The sequence below is a fragment of the Leguminivora glycinivorella genome, chromosome 20, assembly GCF_023078275.1.
Source record: "Leguminivora glycinivorella isolate SPB_JAAS2020 chromosome 20, LegGlyc_1.1, whole genome shotgun sequence".
NCBI lineage: Eukaryota > Metazoa > Arthropoda > Insecta > Lepidoptera > Tortricidae > Leguminivora > Leguminivora glycinivorella.
The window spans coordinates 7,707,838-7,726,878 of NC_062990.1; the positions used below are offsets into that span (position 1 = coordinate 7,707,838).

General features: G+C 36.8%; 2 protein-coding genes across 2 annotated transcripts in view; both read left to right on the forward strand.

Moving 5' to 3' along the window:
* The window catches only part of LOC125237003 (B-cell receptor CD22-like), a 440,892-nt gene that overhangs the window by 342,986 nt on the left and 78,865 nt on the right, over positions 1 to 19,041 (forward strand). The window lies entirely within an intron of this gene.
* LOC125237005 (mast cell protease 1A-like) lies at positions 196 to 3,912 on the forward strand. Its single transcript, XM_048143919.1, has 2 exons — positions 196 to 383; positions 2,650 to 3,912. The coding sequence occupies exons 1-2, from the start codon at positions 214 to 216 to the stop codon at positions 3,257 to 3,259; spliced, it is 780 nt and encodes a 259-aa protein (XP_047999876.1). The 5' UTR covers positions 196 to 213; the 3' UTR covers positions 3,260 to 3,912.

Consider the following 19,041-nt stretch of genomic DNA (forward strand, 5'->3'; position numbering starts at 1 on the left):
AACGCTCACGATAATATCTTATCGTGAGCTAATTTAAAATAGGTAAAATCTAAAAACGTATTTAGTGCTTGCTTGACAGCTGAAAAATCTTATTACTAGAAACACAATTTCGAAACACAACAGGCAGTAAAAACTTACATGCGATTGAATCACATAAAACATAAATATGCTGAGCATATTGTTTTTATTTTAAAATAGAAAGCATAACAGTGCATGTATATTATGTTTAAAATGCTGTTTATTACTATTTTCTGTATGATTGTTGTAAATTTGAACGAAGCACGAGGACACAGCCCCCTCCGAGTGTACAAAGGACGGCCGGATTTGAGAAATGAATTTCCATTCGTTGTACTATTCCAACTGAAGAAACCGCCCTACTTTAGATAGAATAGAATAGAATAGAATAGAATAAACGTTTATTCGTGAACACAGGTAAGACAAAATACACATAATAACAACAAGACAGAAAGGAATGAAGTGCCACGAAATGGCCTCATCTCAGCGTGTTGCTGGTGACTTCCAGCGCTGATCTTCCGATGAGACCATCAAGTGAGAAAGATTCACGGAGGGTAACAGACAGAAGAAATACAAAACACATACAAGAACGTGGTCAAACAGTTATGAAAGTGAAAACGTTACAAGAAAAATAACAACAGACTGTGATCGAAACATAGAATAAAAAGAATAATTATAAACAGAAAACCCCAAATTAATTAAAAGGAAAAAGAGTCGTACACCAGATCGCGCACGCCGCGTTTTAACGTTTGGTCGAACCATACTATGGGTGTACATTAAAGCGGCAATTGCTAGTTGCAACTAGCGCCAGCGGTGGCTACACTAACTAAAAGACAGGTTTGACAATAACAAACGTGATTTTGTGTGAAACCATAACTAAATTACTAAATATCAAATGTACGAGTTTACAGGATGGTGAACATTATTAAATAACATCAACGGCAAATAATCATGCTGCAGAAGGAACGAAAAACAAGTGGTAAAGATAAGAAATGAATGTTTAACTATAGGCAGCTCGTGTCAAGTCTCAAGTTTTCTTGGCTAAGTTGGTGGTTTAATAAATACTGCTTGAGCTTGGTTTTAAAACTATGAATACTTTGCAGGTTCCTCAAAGGCGGGGGCACATTATTCCAGCAACGCGATGCAGAATAGCGATAACTTCCTCGGAAAGCTGCAGAAATATGGCGCGGCGTCAACAATTGAATCCCCCAGTTACGGCGTTCGCGAAGCTTGATGATAGAGAGTTTGCTGAAGAGATACGGGGGTGACTTATACTTCAGCACACCAAAGAGCAAGCAAGCCAAGTGAAATTTACGTCGGTGCTTCATTTTAAGGACGTGATGGCTGTTCAGAAAAGGAGTCACGTGTGCTCTCAACGGAATATCAAAACAGAAGCGGGCACAGGCATTTTGAACACGTTGTATGAGTCTCTTTGTTCTTGCAAGAAGTCTAGGTCCAAACACTACATCCATATAATTCAATTTTGATAATACAAGTGACTCAACTAGCTGACTGCGTAGGTCTTCACTTATGTATGGCCGAATTTTATATAGGACCTTAAGTTTATAAAAACAACTTCTGATAGACTCAGCGACATGCTTTTCATAACGCAGTCCACAGTCCATGAGAAGTCCTAAATTGCGGGCTTCATACACCCTCTCAACTGGAGTGTTTGACAACATAACATCTTGTGAAATAGTGATACCGGCCACTTGCTGCCTGCTGCCAAACACAATGTATTTGGTTTTGTTCGGATTAAGCAGTAGACAGTTTTCTGTGGCCCATGAAGCAATAGTAGCTAGATCTTGGTTTAGTTTTTCAATAGCAGAGTCAATGTCTGCTGGCCTGCATGATATATACACTTGTAAGTCGTCTGCATAGATGTGGTATTTGCAATGTGTGATGTGTGACCTTATATCTGCAGAGTAAAGTATAAACAGGAGCGGACCGAGCACCGATCCTTGGGGAACTCCCCTGGTTACTACAGCCTTTTCAGAAAAAAGTGAGGATCCGTCATTGCCACCCACTTTTACAATTTGCGACCGATTACTTAAATAGCTATCAAACCACTTAACAGTATTGTGATCAAAACCGTAGTAGCTCAGTTTGGAAAGAAGAAGGTTTATATTCAAACAATCGAAAGCCCTCGAGAAATCAAGGAGGACTAAAAGTGTGCACATACCTTTATCTTGAGCATCCAAGATGTTGTCAGTTACATCAAGTAACGCGGTGACAGTGCTGCGACCCTTTCGAAAGCCTGATTGGACGTCTGGTAAAATATTGTTGTTTTCCAGGTAGGCGGTTAACTGTGAGCATACAACTTTTTCCATTATTTTAGACATACAAGGTAGTATGCTTATGGGCCTAAGATCAGTAAGAGTAGTGGGGTTAGATACTTTAGGAAGTGGAGTCACAACTGCTAACTTCCAGATATCAGGGAAGGTTGCTGTGAGAATGGAGGTATTTATAAGATTTGTAATGACTTCAATTGAGTAAGGAAAAGTTAAAATGAGCATGTTTAGATTTATCTTATCTATACCTTCAGCATTAGATTTTATGCATTTAATCAGCTTGATCACTTGATTTGAATTAATAGTATCTAAGTGGAAAACAGAGTCATTGAACTTATGAAAGATCGTGCACCGGTAGCCTGATATCTGAAACTTTGGTGCTCACAGCGGAACATTGCTTGTCGCCAGTTCATATTCGAACAAACATAGTAAGATATGGAGAATTCACTCTACCGGGCAATGAAACAAAATTATACAGCGAGATATTAAAAGTGTTCCTCCCTAAAGCAGAAACTATTGACATTGGAATAGCTCTAGTCCAAAAGATATCTAAGCCTCGTGCGAAGTTGCTAGCAATAGATTACAAGACTCTTTATGGCCTGCCTGCTAAGTACGCTGGATTTGGCAGAACACTTAGTGACATATACGGTACATCACTGGAGGAGCGTTACAGAATGTCATCAGTTCCCCTGCAAGTAGGTGAGGGTATGATAGTGCCTTGCCCAAAGTCTGTAATTCCTTCATATAGAGTGTGTGTAGTTTCGAAATGCTCTGATAGATGGCAGGCAACTCGTCAAGGCGATTCAGGAGGCCCGCTAGTCTACAATGGTGATATCGTTGGAGTTGTTCACGGGGCTGTTCTGTATCCAACAATTTCGTACGAATTCTGTATGATCAGTTCATATTTGGAATGGATTCAAGGAGTGATGCGTTTTAACGGATACAAGATTTAACTTCTACTACTACTTTGTACTTTAAACCCGTGTGGACTTCTACAGTCATCACTCGCATAAAAAGGGTTTTTGAATCCGATGTCAAGTCGGTTCTACTGTACGGCTGTGGAACTTGGCCCGTGACACAAGACATAAGCAGAAGACTGCAGGTGTTCGTAAACAAGTGTTTGCGGCGAATCGTTGGAGTCTTCTGGCCACGGACCATCTCTAATGCGAAATTATGGGAATCGACTGGACAAAACCCTATAGCCAAAGAATACTTATGCGGAAATGGCGCTGGACATGTCTTACGAAGCCCAAACAACCACTAGTCCAAACAAGGGTTGACTTGGAATATTCCCGGATCAAGGGGGAGAGGTCGCCCGCGGACTACCTGGAGGCGCACGGTAGAAAAGGAGGCTAACTCAGTGGGCCTCGGCTGGGCACGCCTGGAGGAGGCCGCATCGGACCGGGAACAGTGCAATGGAAATCCTTCCTAAGAGCCCTATGCCCCTGATGAGGGACAATAGGATAAAATCATCATCATCGTCATCACTACTACTTTAGCGACCCAAAAAAGGTCATGATCTCCGACAAAAGAGATCGCCACTCTGTCCTATCCTGCGCCACTTGACGCCGAGTGCGAGCAAGATTGAATAAAGTGATACAAAAATTATCCTTTTTTATTGTCTTTCTCATGTAAGTAGGTTGGTAACTAGGTTGTTTAATATCGGACTCGGACGCGGCAAGGTTTGTGGTTAGATAGGAAGAGAGAATGCCTCGCGCCGCTGCCTGAGAAACTCTGGCGCCACTGTCGCATTTCTTTGCGAGGGTCGCGAGGGCCGCCGCTCATTGGTTTACTGTTAGTATTTAATATCTTTGTCTTTTTGTCTGTATTATGTTGTTTTCCATAATTTTGTTCATGTTACCTGTCGTGAATGTTTTTCACCGGATGGTTTGACCGGAAGATCAGCGCTGGAAGCCGCCAGCAATATGCTGAGGTCAAGCCATTTCGTGGCACCTTCTCGTTTTTGTTTGTTCCTTTTTGTAATATTTTTCTCTTTTGTGTGTATGTGAATAAAATTAATTCTATTCTATTCTATTCTATTTTATACCACAGTATAGTACTATCGTACAGTATGGCCACTCCCGCTCCCCGCTAAAAGTGTCGCCACCCCCAGTTACCGCCTGTCAAAAATGCGAACCTTCGACCTGATTTCACTCATACAAGTTTAGTACGCGTTCACCTACACGAGCTTAGACTGTGTGCTTGGAACGCGCCTCTTTCATAATTTTATTGTATTTGATCACCAGTGTCCAAGGTGTGGTTATGTTGCCATCCTGGGTTGTGTTGCCACTATTGGCGGTAATATTATGTCTTTTAAATGTTGCACAAATATTTAACACTCACTTTTTGCTTTATCAGTGTCAGATATGTTTACGGTATTCGAAGAATATGCAGATGACTGAACAAACTGAGTTTGTCGAAACTAACTTGCCCTTGTTTATTTTATTTGTTTGTTAACTACTTTTATTTTTGTAAGTTATATGTGTTTAATATTCTTGATGGTTCAGTTTTTTTGAACTTCAACTCTGGCCTATCCATTTGTGACTTATAAAATATCGCATATATACACATACATAATAAAGTGACCACTCTGCATTATAATCTAAATAGTATCCATACTAATACTATAAATGGGAAAGTGTGTGTGTCTGTTTGTTTGTCCGTCTTTCACGGCAAAACGGAGCGTCGAATTGACTTGATTTTTTAAGTGGAGGTAGTTGAAGGGATGGAGAGTGACATAGGCTACTTTTTGTCTCTTTCTAACGCGAGCGAAGCCGCGGGCAAAAGCTAATAGAAAATAGAAACTTTAAATATCATTCCGTCGTCATTTGACATTATTCATTTCTAACCAAAAAGTAAAACGATGCAATTTAAAATTAAAAATTAAAAAAAAAAACCGATTTCAAAACCGATTTTCATGAAACATGAACCGGGACTGTGACTAACTCAGATGTTAAACAAAAAAAATCTGAATCAGTTTATCCGTTCGGGAGCTACGATGCCACAGACAGACACACACAGACAGACCGACAGACACGTCAAACTTATAACCGCGTCGTTTTTGCGTCGGGGGTTAAAAATCGACTTTTTAATGATCGTTTCGACACGCTTCGATCCTCTATGACCAGAAATCATAGAACCTACACATTTTTAGGGTTCCATTCCTCATATAGCAAAAACGGAACCCTTATAGGATCACTCGTGCGTCTGTCCGTCCGTCTGTTTACAAGTATATCAAATTTTTAAAAATGCTTATTAAATTTACATACATACATACAACATACAATCACGCCTGTATCCCATAAAGGGGTAGGCAGAACACATGAAACTACTAAAGCTTCAGTGCAAACGAAACTGTGACATTGCAGTGACAGGTTGCCAGCCTCTCGCCTACGCCACAATTTAACCCATATCCCATAGTCGCCTTCTACGACACCCACGGGAAGAAAGGGGGTGGTGAAATTCTTAACCCTTCACCACAAAGGCCAAAAATTTTTTTTAAAAATGCTTATTAAATTTATATCACTTTATTAAATCTTGTATCCGTTATAACGCATCACTCCTTGAATCCATTCCAGATACAAACTGACCATACAAAATTGGTAAGATATTGTATGAGTAGTAGCATACCCCTGAGCAACTCCAACGATACTACCATTGTAGACGAGCGGGCCTCCTGAATCGCCTTGACGAACTGCCTGCCATCTGTCGGAGCATTTCGAAACTACACACACTCTATGTACAGGCACAGGTTTATTAAGCTTTGGGCAAGGCACTATTATACCCTCCCCCACTTGCAGAGGTACTGATAACATTCTGTTACCCTCCTTTTTTGTTGGAACAGCGAATAAGTTTTTCTTTATTCTGCCAAATCCAGCGTACTTAGCAGGCAGACCATAAAGAGTCTTGTAATCGAGCGCTAGCAACTTCGCATATGGCTTAGATATCTTTTGGACTAGAGCTATTCCAATGTCAATAATATCTTTTGCTTTAGGGATGAACGCTTTTAATATCTCTCTGTATAATTTTGTTTCATTGCCCGGTAGAGTGAAGTCTCCGTATCTTACTATGTTTTCTCGAACATTCGCTGGCGACAAGCAGTGCTCTGCTGTGAGGATCAAAGTTTCAGATATTAGGCTGCCGGTGCACGATCTGAAGTAGGGCGGTTCCTTGTCGTGGAATAGTACGACGAATGGAAATTCATTTTTTAAATCCGGCCGTCCTTTGTACACGCGGAGGGGGCTGTGTCCTCGTACTTCGTTCGCATTTACAATAATGATATATAAAATTGTAATAAACAGCATTTTAAACATATGTATACACTGCTATGTTCTCTATTTTAAAATGAAAGCAATATGCTCAACATATTTATATTTTATGGGATTCAATTTCAATCAAGTATAAGTTTTTACTGCCTGTTTTCGAAATAGTAGTTCTTACGATCCAATTTTAAGAAACTGTGAAATAAGCAATATATTTTTCACCACACCAACCGGGTAATTTCATACAAATTTTAACTTGATGTGATGTCTTACGCTAGCTGATAAAATTTACCTATAAAATGATAATTTTGAATCAAAAATATTGAATAAATCGAGGGATTTGATTTAGTTTGATGTTTTATAGTCAGTATTTTGTTCGTGTTAGAGTGGTGAAGAATTTTGTGTTTCATTTGGCGGCAAAGTTTGTTTAACCTTCGTGCCTTGAAACCCTCGCAACGCTCAAGATTCCACTTTTTAAACCACTCGCTACGCTCGCGGTTCAATATTGGAATCTTTCGCTTGCTCGGGTATCAATATCAGCACGTGCGGTCAAACAACAACTTTGCCCCCTTGAAAAACAAATAACTATTGTTGTGTTGTTAGTGTTGTTACGTTCAGTTCAGTGTCAGTTTATCTTTCGGATACTGGGTTTATCCGAAAGATGAACTGAATGACAGTCATTTCACGTTTCGTATATCTAGGTAGAATTTAAAATTACGAAGTTTAATTCATCTAGGTAAATAAATATTAAATAAATAAATATTATAGGACATTCTTACACAGATTGACTGAGGCCCACGGTAAACTCAAGAAGGCTTATGTTGTGGGTACTCAGACAACGATATATATAATATATAAATACTTATATACATAGAAAACATCCATGACTCAGGAACAAATATCTGTGCTCGTCACACAAATAAATGCCCTTACCGGGATTCGAACCCGGGACCGCTATGATGATTATACTAATTCGTGTTTCGGGTCTCCATGGGCGGCAGTGATCGCTTATCATCAGGCGACCTGTCTGCTCGTTTGCCTCCTATCCCATGAAAAACTAGCGTAAGCGCCAGCGGTGAAGTCTTTGTACGCCATGACACCAGTTTTTGTGCTTTATTGAATATTATGATAGTCAGGTTGATTGACATGTCGATTAAATCGTCCAACGTGCTACACTTGAGGAGGCCGGTTTAGATTTAGGTTTTGATCTGGTTTTGATAAAAAATATTGGATATAGGACATTCAATTGGCTGAGTCCCACGGTAAGCTCAAAAAAGACTCACCTCTCTTGCTCTTGACCCTTGTGTCTTGTGTGTCCCTTGTGTCCTTGTGTCTTGGCTCTTGTGTTGTACTCATACTTAGCAAAGATAATCAGTATGTCGAGGGAAGGAAACTACCCTTCTCATTTTACTTAAAGGAGTCATTCTTTTATTTTTAAAAAAGGAACAAAAGTGCATTTAAACATTTTCTAAATATAGCTCGCTCGCTCATCAGGGACTCGAACTAATTAAAAAAACTACGCACTATTTTATTTATTTATTTAAACTTTATTGCACAGTCAAAAAATGTACAAAGTGACGAACTTAATGCCAGAAGGAATTCTCTACCAGCTAACATTTATTCCAAACAGAGATCTATAAGAGCTTAATAGGTGCAGAAAATATCGCAATGAAGAGAAATGGAATACTTTTTATTATGCTAATCGATGGGATTATTATATTTATTATTCAGGATAATAGTTCTCTAATAAATAATAAAATATTGCAGGACATTTGTATTAAAATTACATCAAAACCAAATCCAATTGTTAACCAGAGTTGGCTTCCAGTTAAATTGATATCGTTCAGAGGTGAGTGGTTGTTCGATAAAACGGTGGTTTTTTTTTTAAATTTTGAATTTTTGAAATAAAACAAATTGAAGTAGCATCAGTTTATAATTGAATCTTATCTTATACTTTTAAACGAGCAATTCTTGTATATTTATTTATTTATTTATTTATTTATATATATATATATATATATTTATTTACACTGACGATCTCGGAAACCGCTCTAACGATTTCGCAGAAATTTGTTATGTGGGGGTTTTTGGGGGTGAAAAATCGGTCTAACTTATCCTTAGGTCCCGGAAAACGCGAATTTTCGAGTTTTCATGCGTTTTTCTTCGCGCGCCATCTCGTGTGCAGTAGTTGTACTGTTAAGACAGAATTCTTTCGGTCGATGTAAGTACTATTTATTGCAAACACTAGATGGCGACACAGGTCAAGGCTAAAACGAATAGAAAATACACTATTTGAGTTTTTGTGGCGAAATGCGCGCCATCTCGTGTGGAGTAGTTGTGTTGTTAAGGCTGAGAATTCTTTCGCTCGATGTAGGTACTATTCATTTTTGAACTAGATGGCGACACATGTCAAGGATACGAAACAGAACCGAGCGAAGCTCGGTTGCCCAGATATTATAATATTATAATTGAATATACGAATTTGATTATTTGATGTTTTATTCTTTTTTTTTAATATCGAGCTTATAATATCCATAATGTTGCCGGTATAAAAATAATATCCACTATTTTGCGGTCTTTGAAGATAATATAACGGCAGTTAATTTGTACCGCATCCGTTGTCATAAAATTTGTAATAAAACTTCTTTAAATATTGTGACCGTTGAAACGCATCACTCCTTGAATCCATTCCAAATATGAACTGATGTAAGCAAATTGTTGCGAAGGCGGCCAAATCGTACCCTGGCTAACAACTCCGATGATGCTACCATTATAGACGAGCGGGCCCCCTGAATCTCCCTGACGAGGCGCATGCCATCTGTTGGAGCATCGCGAAACTACACACACCACATACATAGTATTGACACTCTTTGGGCAAGGTATTATTATCCCCTCACCCACTTGAAGAGGTACTGAAGAAAGATTGTACAATTCTTTACTATAATCTACTTTTTTGTATGATTTTTTCAATCTGCCAAAACCAGCGTATTTAACTGGTAGTCCATATAGAGTCTTGTAGTCTATAGCTAGCAACTTCGCACGAGGCTTAGATATCTTTTGGACTAGAGCTATTCCAATATCAACTACTTCTACTTGAGGGACAAACGCTTTTAATATCTCGCTGTACAGTTTTGTTTCATTGCCCGGGAGAGTGAAGTCTCCGTATCTTACTGTGTTTGCTCGAACATTCGCTGGCGACAAGCAATGCGCTGCAGTGAGGACCAAAGTTTCAGATATTAGGCTGCCGGTGCACTTTCTGCTGTATGGCGGTTTCTTCAGTTGGAATAGTACGATGAATGGAAATTCCTTTTCTAAGTCCGGCCCTCCTTTGTACACTCGGAGGGGGCTGTGTTCGCTTGCTTCGTTCACATTTACAACAACGATATAAAAAATAATATTGAGCAGCATTTTAGGTACCTAGACCTGTTTACTCTGATTTTTTTACTTGAAAATAAACGCAATACGTTTATATTTTATAGGATTCAATCAAATATAATTTTTTATAGCCTGTTATGTTTCGAAATACTTAGTATAGTTTTTGTGTTTAAAGTTTGGGAAACTGTGAGGAAAGCAAGCGCGAATTTAAGATTTTTCCATATACCATGAGTACTTAGTATGGCAAATTGTGTAAGGTACAGCGGGGGTATACAAATTTAGACTGAGGGTCAATAGTAACTAATCCATTTTTTCCTTTATTACACTATGTATGATGTTGAGTTCTACATGTATTCACTAAACACGCTTACCATTTAGAACCGGTGGACACTCTTTTTAATAATGAAAACATTGTAAAACAGAAAAAAGTGATTACAGAACAGAACAGTAGTTAATTTTAGACCGTTATTTGATCGGCTACTATTGAATGTCACCGTACTTAGAGCCCCGTGTGGTGACGGGTTAAGAATTTCACCATCCCTTTTCTTCTCGTGGGTGTCGTAGAAGTCGACTGTGGGATATGGGTTAATTTGTGGCGTAGGAGAGAGGTTGGCAACCTGTCACTGCAATGTAACAATTTGGATTTCTTTCAACCCCTTTTTGCCAAGAGTGGCACTGAAACTTAGTAGTTCATGTGCTCTGCCTACTCCTTTATGGGATAGTACAGGCGTGATTATATGTATGTATGTACTTTTGAATGTACCATATTATAATAGCCATTTGTAGGTGTCGAAGTGGAAAATAAATACCAAATGATTTTGCACCATTTCAAAATATTCGCATTGCAGCTAACAGAAAACCGCAGTAGCGTATATTTCCCCTAGGGACCTAAATAATCTGAGCCAACAATTGAAATATATCTGTATGAGAAACAATATCCTTTCATGAAGACGTGTGTTTTGACTCCTATTGTCATACTGGTAAAGGTTAGATTTGACAAATCTGAGCGTCATCGGGAATGAAACCACATGACGGATACGCCATACGGATATCTTTTGTATGTATGTGTGTGCAAGTGCATTTATGCAGCGATGTGTGTGTAAACTCGTTAGGGCAATCTGAGCGTCATCGGGAATGAAACCACATGACGGATACGCCATACGGATATCTTTTGTATGTCGTCCCCTTACTGCAAATACCGACTATGTGCAAAAAAGTGATTTTGAGATAATGCGATTTTAATGTTTGAAGGTACGATTTCTTATGAAAACATGAAAAAAATTACTATTTTTATACAGCATTCTACAGCCCGTATTGTCTTGTTTAATACTTAATCGTAAAAATTATCCAGGCTGTGTTTGATTGCCGATAAAACTACGATTAAAAAAAAATAGTAGCAAACTTAGTTGGTTTTTCCTGTAGAAATAAAAATGTGTATATTTCTTTTATTAATACATATAAAGCAGTGTTTCCCTTTGATTAAGCTTTGCTTTTCATACACTTTACTAATGATTTGCAAAAAAAGAAAAAATATACAAAAGTTTTGAACTTATTTCAAAATATATTAAATATTCTCAATGACATAGGCGGTTTTAGCTGCAGGAAGTATAGCTGCTCTAATTTTATGTTACAAAACTTCACTTATCATTGTTAATTAAAGTGGTACATTTGTAATAAAAAGTTTTTTAACATTACTAACCATTAATAATACTTTATTTGAGGTTTTGAAGGATTATTCTCAAAAAAAAATTTTTTAAAAAAATCCTCTTCAACCGGTTTTAGGAGATTTTTCACAAAATACTTTAACCGATTTCAGTAAAATTTAACAAGAAGTAACGCAATAGCATTCTCTTGAAATCACAAAAAGAATTTTACAAATCGGTTAATGCGTTTTTGGGTAATAGCATAATATGCATAGGTACTTACTACATACTAGTTCACTGTCTCAGCAATCCGAAGTCCGCCATAATTTATGTTCAAAATTTCACTATCTACACTGTTACATTTAATATAGGTTAATAATTTTTGTACGCGCAATAACCTGAAGTAATAGTTTATTTTCTAGTAATCATTTACGCCAAAGTCACTAAAATGTAGGCGTAGATGAAGTAATAAGTAAGAAAAAGTAATGTGTAACGGTAATTACATAGGTTTCTGGGGCGATTTAAAGCAATCATGTTTGCAATATTCTTACGCCCCCAGTTACACGCAGTGTTTTTTATCACACTTGCAATAAAAAGATAAAAAAGTATTTATGGTAGTCCAAAATACAAATTTAAACACTCCCTTGGGAAAAAGTTTTTTCTTTTACTCCTGATACGCCTGCGTGCGATTGCACACTTACTGCGCAAGAGTGATAAAAAGTTATTAAACAACATCTTCATCGCTGGTGGAATTCGATACAAACACATCCGTAACACGGCTGACAATGCTAGACTAACTAGGTATTAAGTGATTGGAAGCACTCATGGTACTATTTAGTTATGATACCTTTGTCAAAACGTCTGCATAAGTCCATTTTCTTGAACGCAGAGATAGCTAGTTATTTATCGAGCTTTAGACTGAGATAGAAATATGGTATGATACGTTACGAGGTTTGAGGTGGTTCTACTGAACTGGAGTTCAATTTGTGGCATTGATTTCCTTGCCTTGTGCTACATCCAGATCTCGACATGAACTTAACCGCCTTCTGAATTTCTTATAAAACTACGTCCATTAGCGACGCGTCGAATCGGATTCACCGTTCATTGTAAATGTATGCAGGGCTCGATTCGACGCTCACTTGGTAAGGCGTTAAAAATAGATGCTAGATGTCACTGTATGGGAATCAACAGCGATGAAGATGACGTTTAATAACTTTATCACTATTTTATTAATAATAAGAATATCATCTACCTACGTCTACAATACAGTGACTTTGGCACAGTGAATTTAGTTTCGTAGGCCAATTCCACTTCGAGTTGTTAAAACAACGATACATGTTATGCGATTACTCACAGACGTCTGAACCGATTTGTATTATTTATCGTAATTCAAAGGTTAATTTAAGGTTATTTGCCAACCAGCTTAGGTTACCAAATTAAAATTAGTATGAAATAACCTTGCACCAATGCAAACCACAAGATTTTATCGATAAAATGCAACTCTCTCGTCCGTTTTCGAAGAACTAAGAGAGCATTTACCAGTCGGTGAAGTGGCAAAAAAGATTTGATTTAAATGTAACACTGTAATTAGTAACGGTCATCGAAGTTATGAAACATAAAATTACACTAAATTCGATTCCTTCAGCTTAAACCGTTTGTGTTAGTGTATTTTTAACCGATTTAAAAAAAACGGAGGAGGTTTTCAACGCACTTTTTGCTAATCACGAAAACATCATATGAAAAACGAAGCTTAATTTAAGACAAACAATGGGTTATATGTATAAAGAAGAGAAATATGCAAACATTTATTTCTACAGGAAAAACCAACTAAGTAGGTATTCGACTGTTTCATTAAATCGTATTTGATCGTCACGACAAAGTAATAAACAAAAAAATATAGGTTTTAAAACGCCATACACATAACGTACATTTTTTCATGTTTTCATATAAAACGTGCCTTCAAACTTTAAAACCGCATTATCACAAAATCGCCTATTTACACATAGTCGGTATTTGCAGTAATAGACCGTTATCCTTTCCTTCGTCACATCACATACAAAACCAATTATAGTCCCTATACAACTTTTTGGTAGTATGACATTGCTGATGTTTGTAAACAAACATCTTCTGGAAAAACATCTTAAAGACATTTGGTGTATTTAGCCTGGCTTAAAATAAATAATTTTGTTGATAGTTTTATTTGCAAAAATCAAATATGTACACATTAAACTTTTTTGTAGAACATAAGATGGCTACTTTAACAAAATATTTAAATGCAAAAAAACACTATACACCATTAAAATGTTCTACTTGGCGGATAAAGCATAAAAGTTTATATTAAATATTCATATCACATTCTGGCAGTTTATAATGCAAAAAATTGACCATTAAGTAACTTTATGCGACAGCTATCTTTTGAATGCAGCGTCGTATCAATACATGGGTTTTAACATATTGTAGTCCTTGAAAACCTTATTCTATATGTGCTAAAAACTCGATTTCGTCAAAAAGTCACTTAGTCGGTATTTGCATTAATGGGACGATGTATGTGTGTGCAAGTGCATTTATGCAGCGATGTGTGTGTAAATTCGTTAGGGCAATCTGAGCGTCATCGGGAATGAAACCACATGACGGATACGCCATACGGATATCTTTTGTATGTATGTGTGTGCAAGTGCATTTATGCAGCGATGTGTGTGTAAACTCATTAGGGCAATAACGAGTATACATATTTTGAAGTTACCATGGCAACGTGGTAAGAAAACCTTATGAGTTAAAAACTACCTATTTAATTATAAATAGGCAAATAACCATACAGATGTAGTGCGAAAAGGGTTTCCTTCGGAGACGTTCGTATGTGTCATGCTAGTTCAGTCAATGTCAGTACATCTTGTACTGACATTGACTGAACTAGCATGACACGCTCATACGTTTCCGTAACGATTCGAAGGCAAATCTTTTTACACTACGTCTGTACTTTGCGCAATAGCTATGTACCTACAATCGCGTTTATTTAGGTACTACATACTTACACGAACATAGATGAATATGTTAGTTTATTAAATACACATTTATGTATGTATGTATGTATGTATAAGCTTTATTGTACATAAAGGAAACAAAAGAGACACAGTTACAGAGTCAGTAATATACAATGTAGGCGGACTTATCCCTTAATGGGATCTCTTCCATTCAACCATTGAGGAAATGAGTAGAAGCGAATTAACGATGAGTGACGAATTCAAAAATGTACAACCACTAAAAGAATTAAATGCAAATTTTGTATACACATGGTAACAAATATATACATATACAATTACATTAATACACCAATATATACATATATAATAATATAATAATAAATAAACAAATACTCATAAAATATATATTTATATAGGTACTTAGACCAAAAAGTATATGGATATTAATTCGAACCACAAAGCAAGACGACAATAAAAAAAAAAAATAGATAAAAATTAAAGAAAAAGAAAAAGAGAGAAAAGAAAAAAAAAACAATCCGATAAAAAAAAATAAAAAAAATTAAGTGTCGGAAAGCCATAGTTTTTTAAGGTTATTCTTGAGTGATTTATTTACCGTTTACAGAATTTATAAATCAAATAGAGTCAAACAAAGGTGTAGCGCCATCTAGGCGAACGTGCATTTCTCTTGATGGTTTCGAGATGTGTTTTTCGTAGACTTTATCTGTCTATACGGAGTCTTTGATATATTCATGGATGACTATGCATGACAATGCTTAAATCGAATCTTGCATCCTTTCTTGGTAATGATTTTCTCTTTAAGATGATCGACGTTGGTAATGGCCTGTAGTATAAGTAGATGTAATTATGCGTGCTTTGATAAGAAACGTTTTTAGATAAGGTTAGTCTTTAAGAGGAAAGGGACGCTTCTTCATACATTTTAGAGGTAACACGTTTCATACATGACTCCCAATACACCTCGTCATTTAATTAGTATGAATTAATAAACTCCATGCTATAAATAAAGCATTTGATAGAATATGATTATATTTAGTTAATAATAATGTTTGAGGTTGTTGTTTATTAAATAAAACGAAGGTAGTCGTTATAAACTAATGATGATTTGTATGAAAGTAACTCAATTGACAATTCGTGTCACTACCTGTTTATTTGATCAACAACAACCAACCAACTGGTTAGTTAGTCAATTATTAACTGTATTATTGAAATACTGATAAATAATTGTAAAACATGGTAAAAAATAATATTTTATCAATATTATATTACAATTTACATATTTTGGTGGCCCGTTTAATGTAATTTTGTAAATACTTGTATAGAAAGTATCATGTTTGACTACTCGCCTTGAAATGCATTTCCCCCGTTTCTGATTGGTCGAGGGGAATGGCACTAATGGCGTGATCGTTGTGCATAAATAGCTAAGTCAAGGCCTAACAAGGGGCATTCACTGAGAAGTTGTTGAAGTGTAAAGTACCACCGAAATCGTAAGTTAAGTACCTTTTTATGGCTATTAATATTGTTAATTCAATTGTATACTTATGTGTTTGTTATCTTATGCATGATGGGTAATCCTTTAAATTATGAAATAAAAATGTGGAATATTTAATTGATTATCATTTATCTATTTTCCTGAAACTAAAGCCCACTTAATTAGATTTTACCGTAAATATACTTTTAATCAAGACGTAAGTATTTGATTGTTGTGAATAGTTTATTTAACGTCCGTTTAGATAAAATTCCTGAATGAGCATATTTATTAGTCTGCTTTTAATTAATTATTAATTGCTTAATACATACCTGACTAGTTATTGTTCGATTTTTAAAAAAATAGATTACATCAGAAGTGCGATTGTATCCAGCCACAGTTTTAATGTAAATTTATATAATTTCAGATGAATGTGGAAGCCTTAGAAGGCCTTCTCAAAGCGATCAAGGATGCTGTCTCCGCGGCCCACAGAAAAGACGAGGACATCGCTTTGCCCACTTTTGATCCCGCTACAAGCGACAGTGGAGCAGAGTCCTGGTGCACCAAAATAGACACCCTCTCACAAGAATTTGGATGGAGCGGCATCGCAACTGTTGCTAAGGCAGGTAAGGCCCTCAAGGGCTCTGCATTAGTATGGTACGAATCATGGGACCCTACGGACGGTCGCTCTTGGACCAATTTCCGTACAGAATTAACGGCTCTTTATCCAGAAAAGAAAAATCTATCTGAGAAACTTCAAAAAGCGGTGTTGTATACATCTGATGCAGCTGATTCATATTGCGAATTTGCAAGAGAGAAGATTAGACTTTTTAAGAGTACAAAAATTACTTTTACTGAACTACAATTAATAGAGCTTGTATGTGGAGGTATAACAGATGTAAATGTTAAAATGGCATCTTTCAATAGTAACGTCAAATCAACGTCAGAACTTATTGCCTTATTTTCATCTTACGCTAAATCCAAAAAACGGTCTTCAGAGCAGAGCGGTAAAGATTCGAAGGATTCCGGACAATCCAGTTCTAATATGTCCAAACGTCCTAAATTAGACAACCGATACGATTTGAAATGTTTACACTGTGGTAAATCGGGACACACTAGGGCGCAGTGCTATAGAAAAGATGAATCTCAAATCAATAACCAGCCTTCTCAAAACCAAAAAACTCTCGAGTATAATAAAAGGTTTTGCTCCTTCTGTAAAAAGCCTGGTCATACAGATTCAATCTGTAGATACAAACCCAAATCTACCAATGAAAGCAGCACCACTAATACAGCAACGCCAGAGGTTAATTTTTTAGAGAAACGGAATTAAAGCTGACAGAGCTATTTATCTATGATGTAAAAATTAACTCACTTATTGACACTGGAGCTAGTTGTAGCATAATCAAAGAGTCTATAGCAAGGCGCCTTGAATGTCCCCTTTTACCATGTTATTTGCGTTTAAGCGGAGCAGGCGACGGTACTTTAGATGTCTGCGCACTAATAACTGTACCTGTTAGATCATACGATTTGTGCATTGAACTTAATATTTACGTGGTCAAGGATAAATTTTGCAAGTACGATCTTCTTATAGGACGAAATGTTGTGCAATATTCAGGTGTTCAAATCATCACGGATGACATGGGTTCGCGTATTGCTAGGAAGCCTTTGCCAATTTCAAATCCGGAAGTAAATTTTCTTGAGAACATGGATAATTTATCTGAACTTTCCACCGCGCTATCTCATTTAGATATTGAATTGCAAGAGAAAGTAAAAGCAATATTTAATAAATATCCTTCCGTATTTGATGAAATTGGTAACGTTAACACGGGAGAATTAAATATTAAGCTTAATAAAAATGAAGTTGTTCATTATAGACCGTATAGATTGGCCCCAATAGAGAGAGAGAAGGTAAATGATATTGTGCAAGATCTATTACATAAAGGAATAATTAAAGAGAGTAATTCGCCTTTTGCCAGCCCAATAATTTTAGTTAAAAAAAGTGATGGAACTGATAGAATGTGTGTAGACTATCGAGCCTTGAATAAACTGATTGAAAGAGATAGATACCCTCTCCCTCTCATTGAGGACCAAATTGATAAACTAGGCCATGCGAAATTTTATATTTCGATAGATATGAAAAATGGATTTTATCAAATTCCCATTTCGGCTAACTCTACAAAATATACAGCTTTTGTAACACCAGACGGACATTTTGAATTTCTTAAAATGCCATTTGGTATTTGTAATGGGCCGTCTGTTTTCCAAAGAGCCATATCTAAGGCGGTACAGCATCTAAAATTCTTACTTGTCTACATGGACGATATTCTCATCCCTTTCGAAACTATTGAGCAGGGTTTGCAATACCTAGACCAGACAATTTCGGCTCTCAGCGTTTCAGGCTTTACAGTAAATCTTAAGAAATGTAAATTTTTTGTCGAAAGTATTGAATATTTAGGACGGCACATATCACAAAAAGGCGTTAGGCCAAGTGAAAGCAAAATAAATGCCTTGGCTAGCTCTCCTGTGCCTAAAAATATTAAACAAGTTCGGCAGTTCATGGGTCTCGCCAGTTATTTTAGAAAATTTGTCCCTGATTTTGCTTCACGAACCGCTTGTATCTCAAAATTAACTAAGAACGATCAAAGATGGGAATGGGGACCCGCACAGGCAGCTGCTAGGAAGTACGTGATAGACCATCTGATTTCCCAACCATTGCTGACCATTTTTGATCCAAAGCTACCAACGGAGTTACACACCGATGCCAGCTCGATTGGTTATGGGGCGATACTTTTACAAAAAGTCAATAATGTTAACAAAGTCGTTGCCTACTATAGCAAAAGAACCAGCCCAGCTGAATCCAGGTACTGCTCGTACGACTTAGAAACTTTAGCCATTTATAGTGCCTTAAAACATTTCCGTCATTACCTCCTGGGTATTGACTTCAAAATAATTACGGATTGTAACGCCATAAAATCGACTATGACCAAAAGA

Coding starts and splice junctions, on each gene's coding strand:
- LOC125237005 (XM_048143919.1), top strand. CDS start 214: ATGTATATTATGTTTAAAATGCTGTTTATTACTATTTTCTGTATGATT. Junction 384..2,649: donor AAGAAACCGCCCTACTTTAG/ATAGAATAGAAT, acceptor AACTTATGAAAG/ATCGTGCACCGGTAGCCTGA.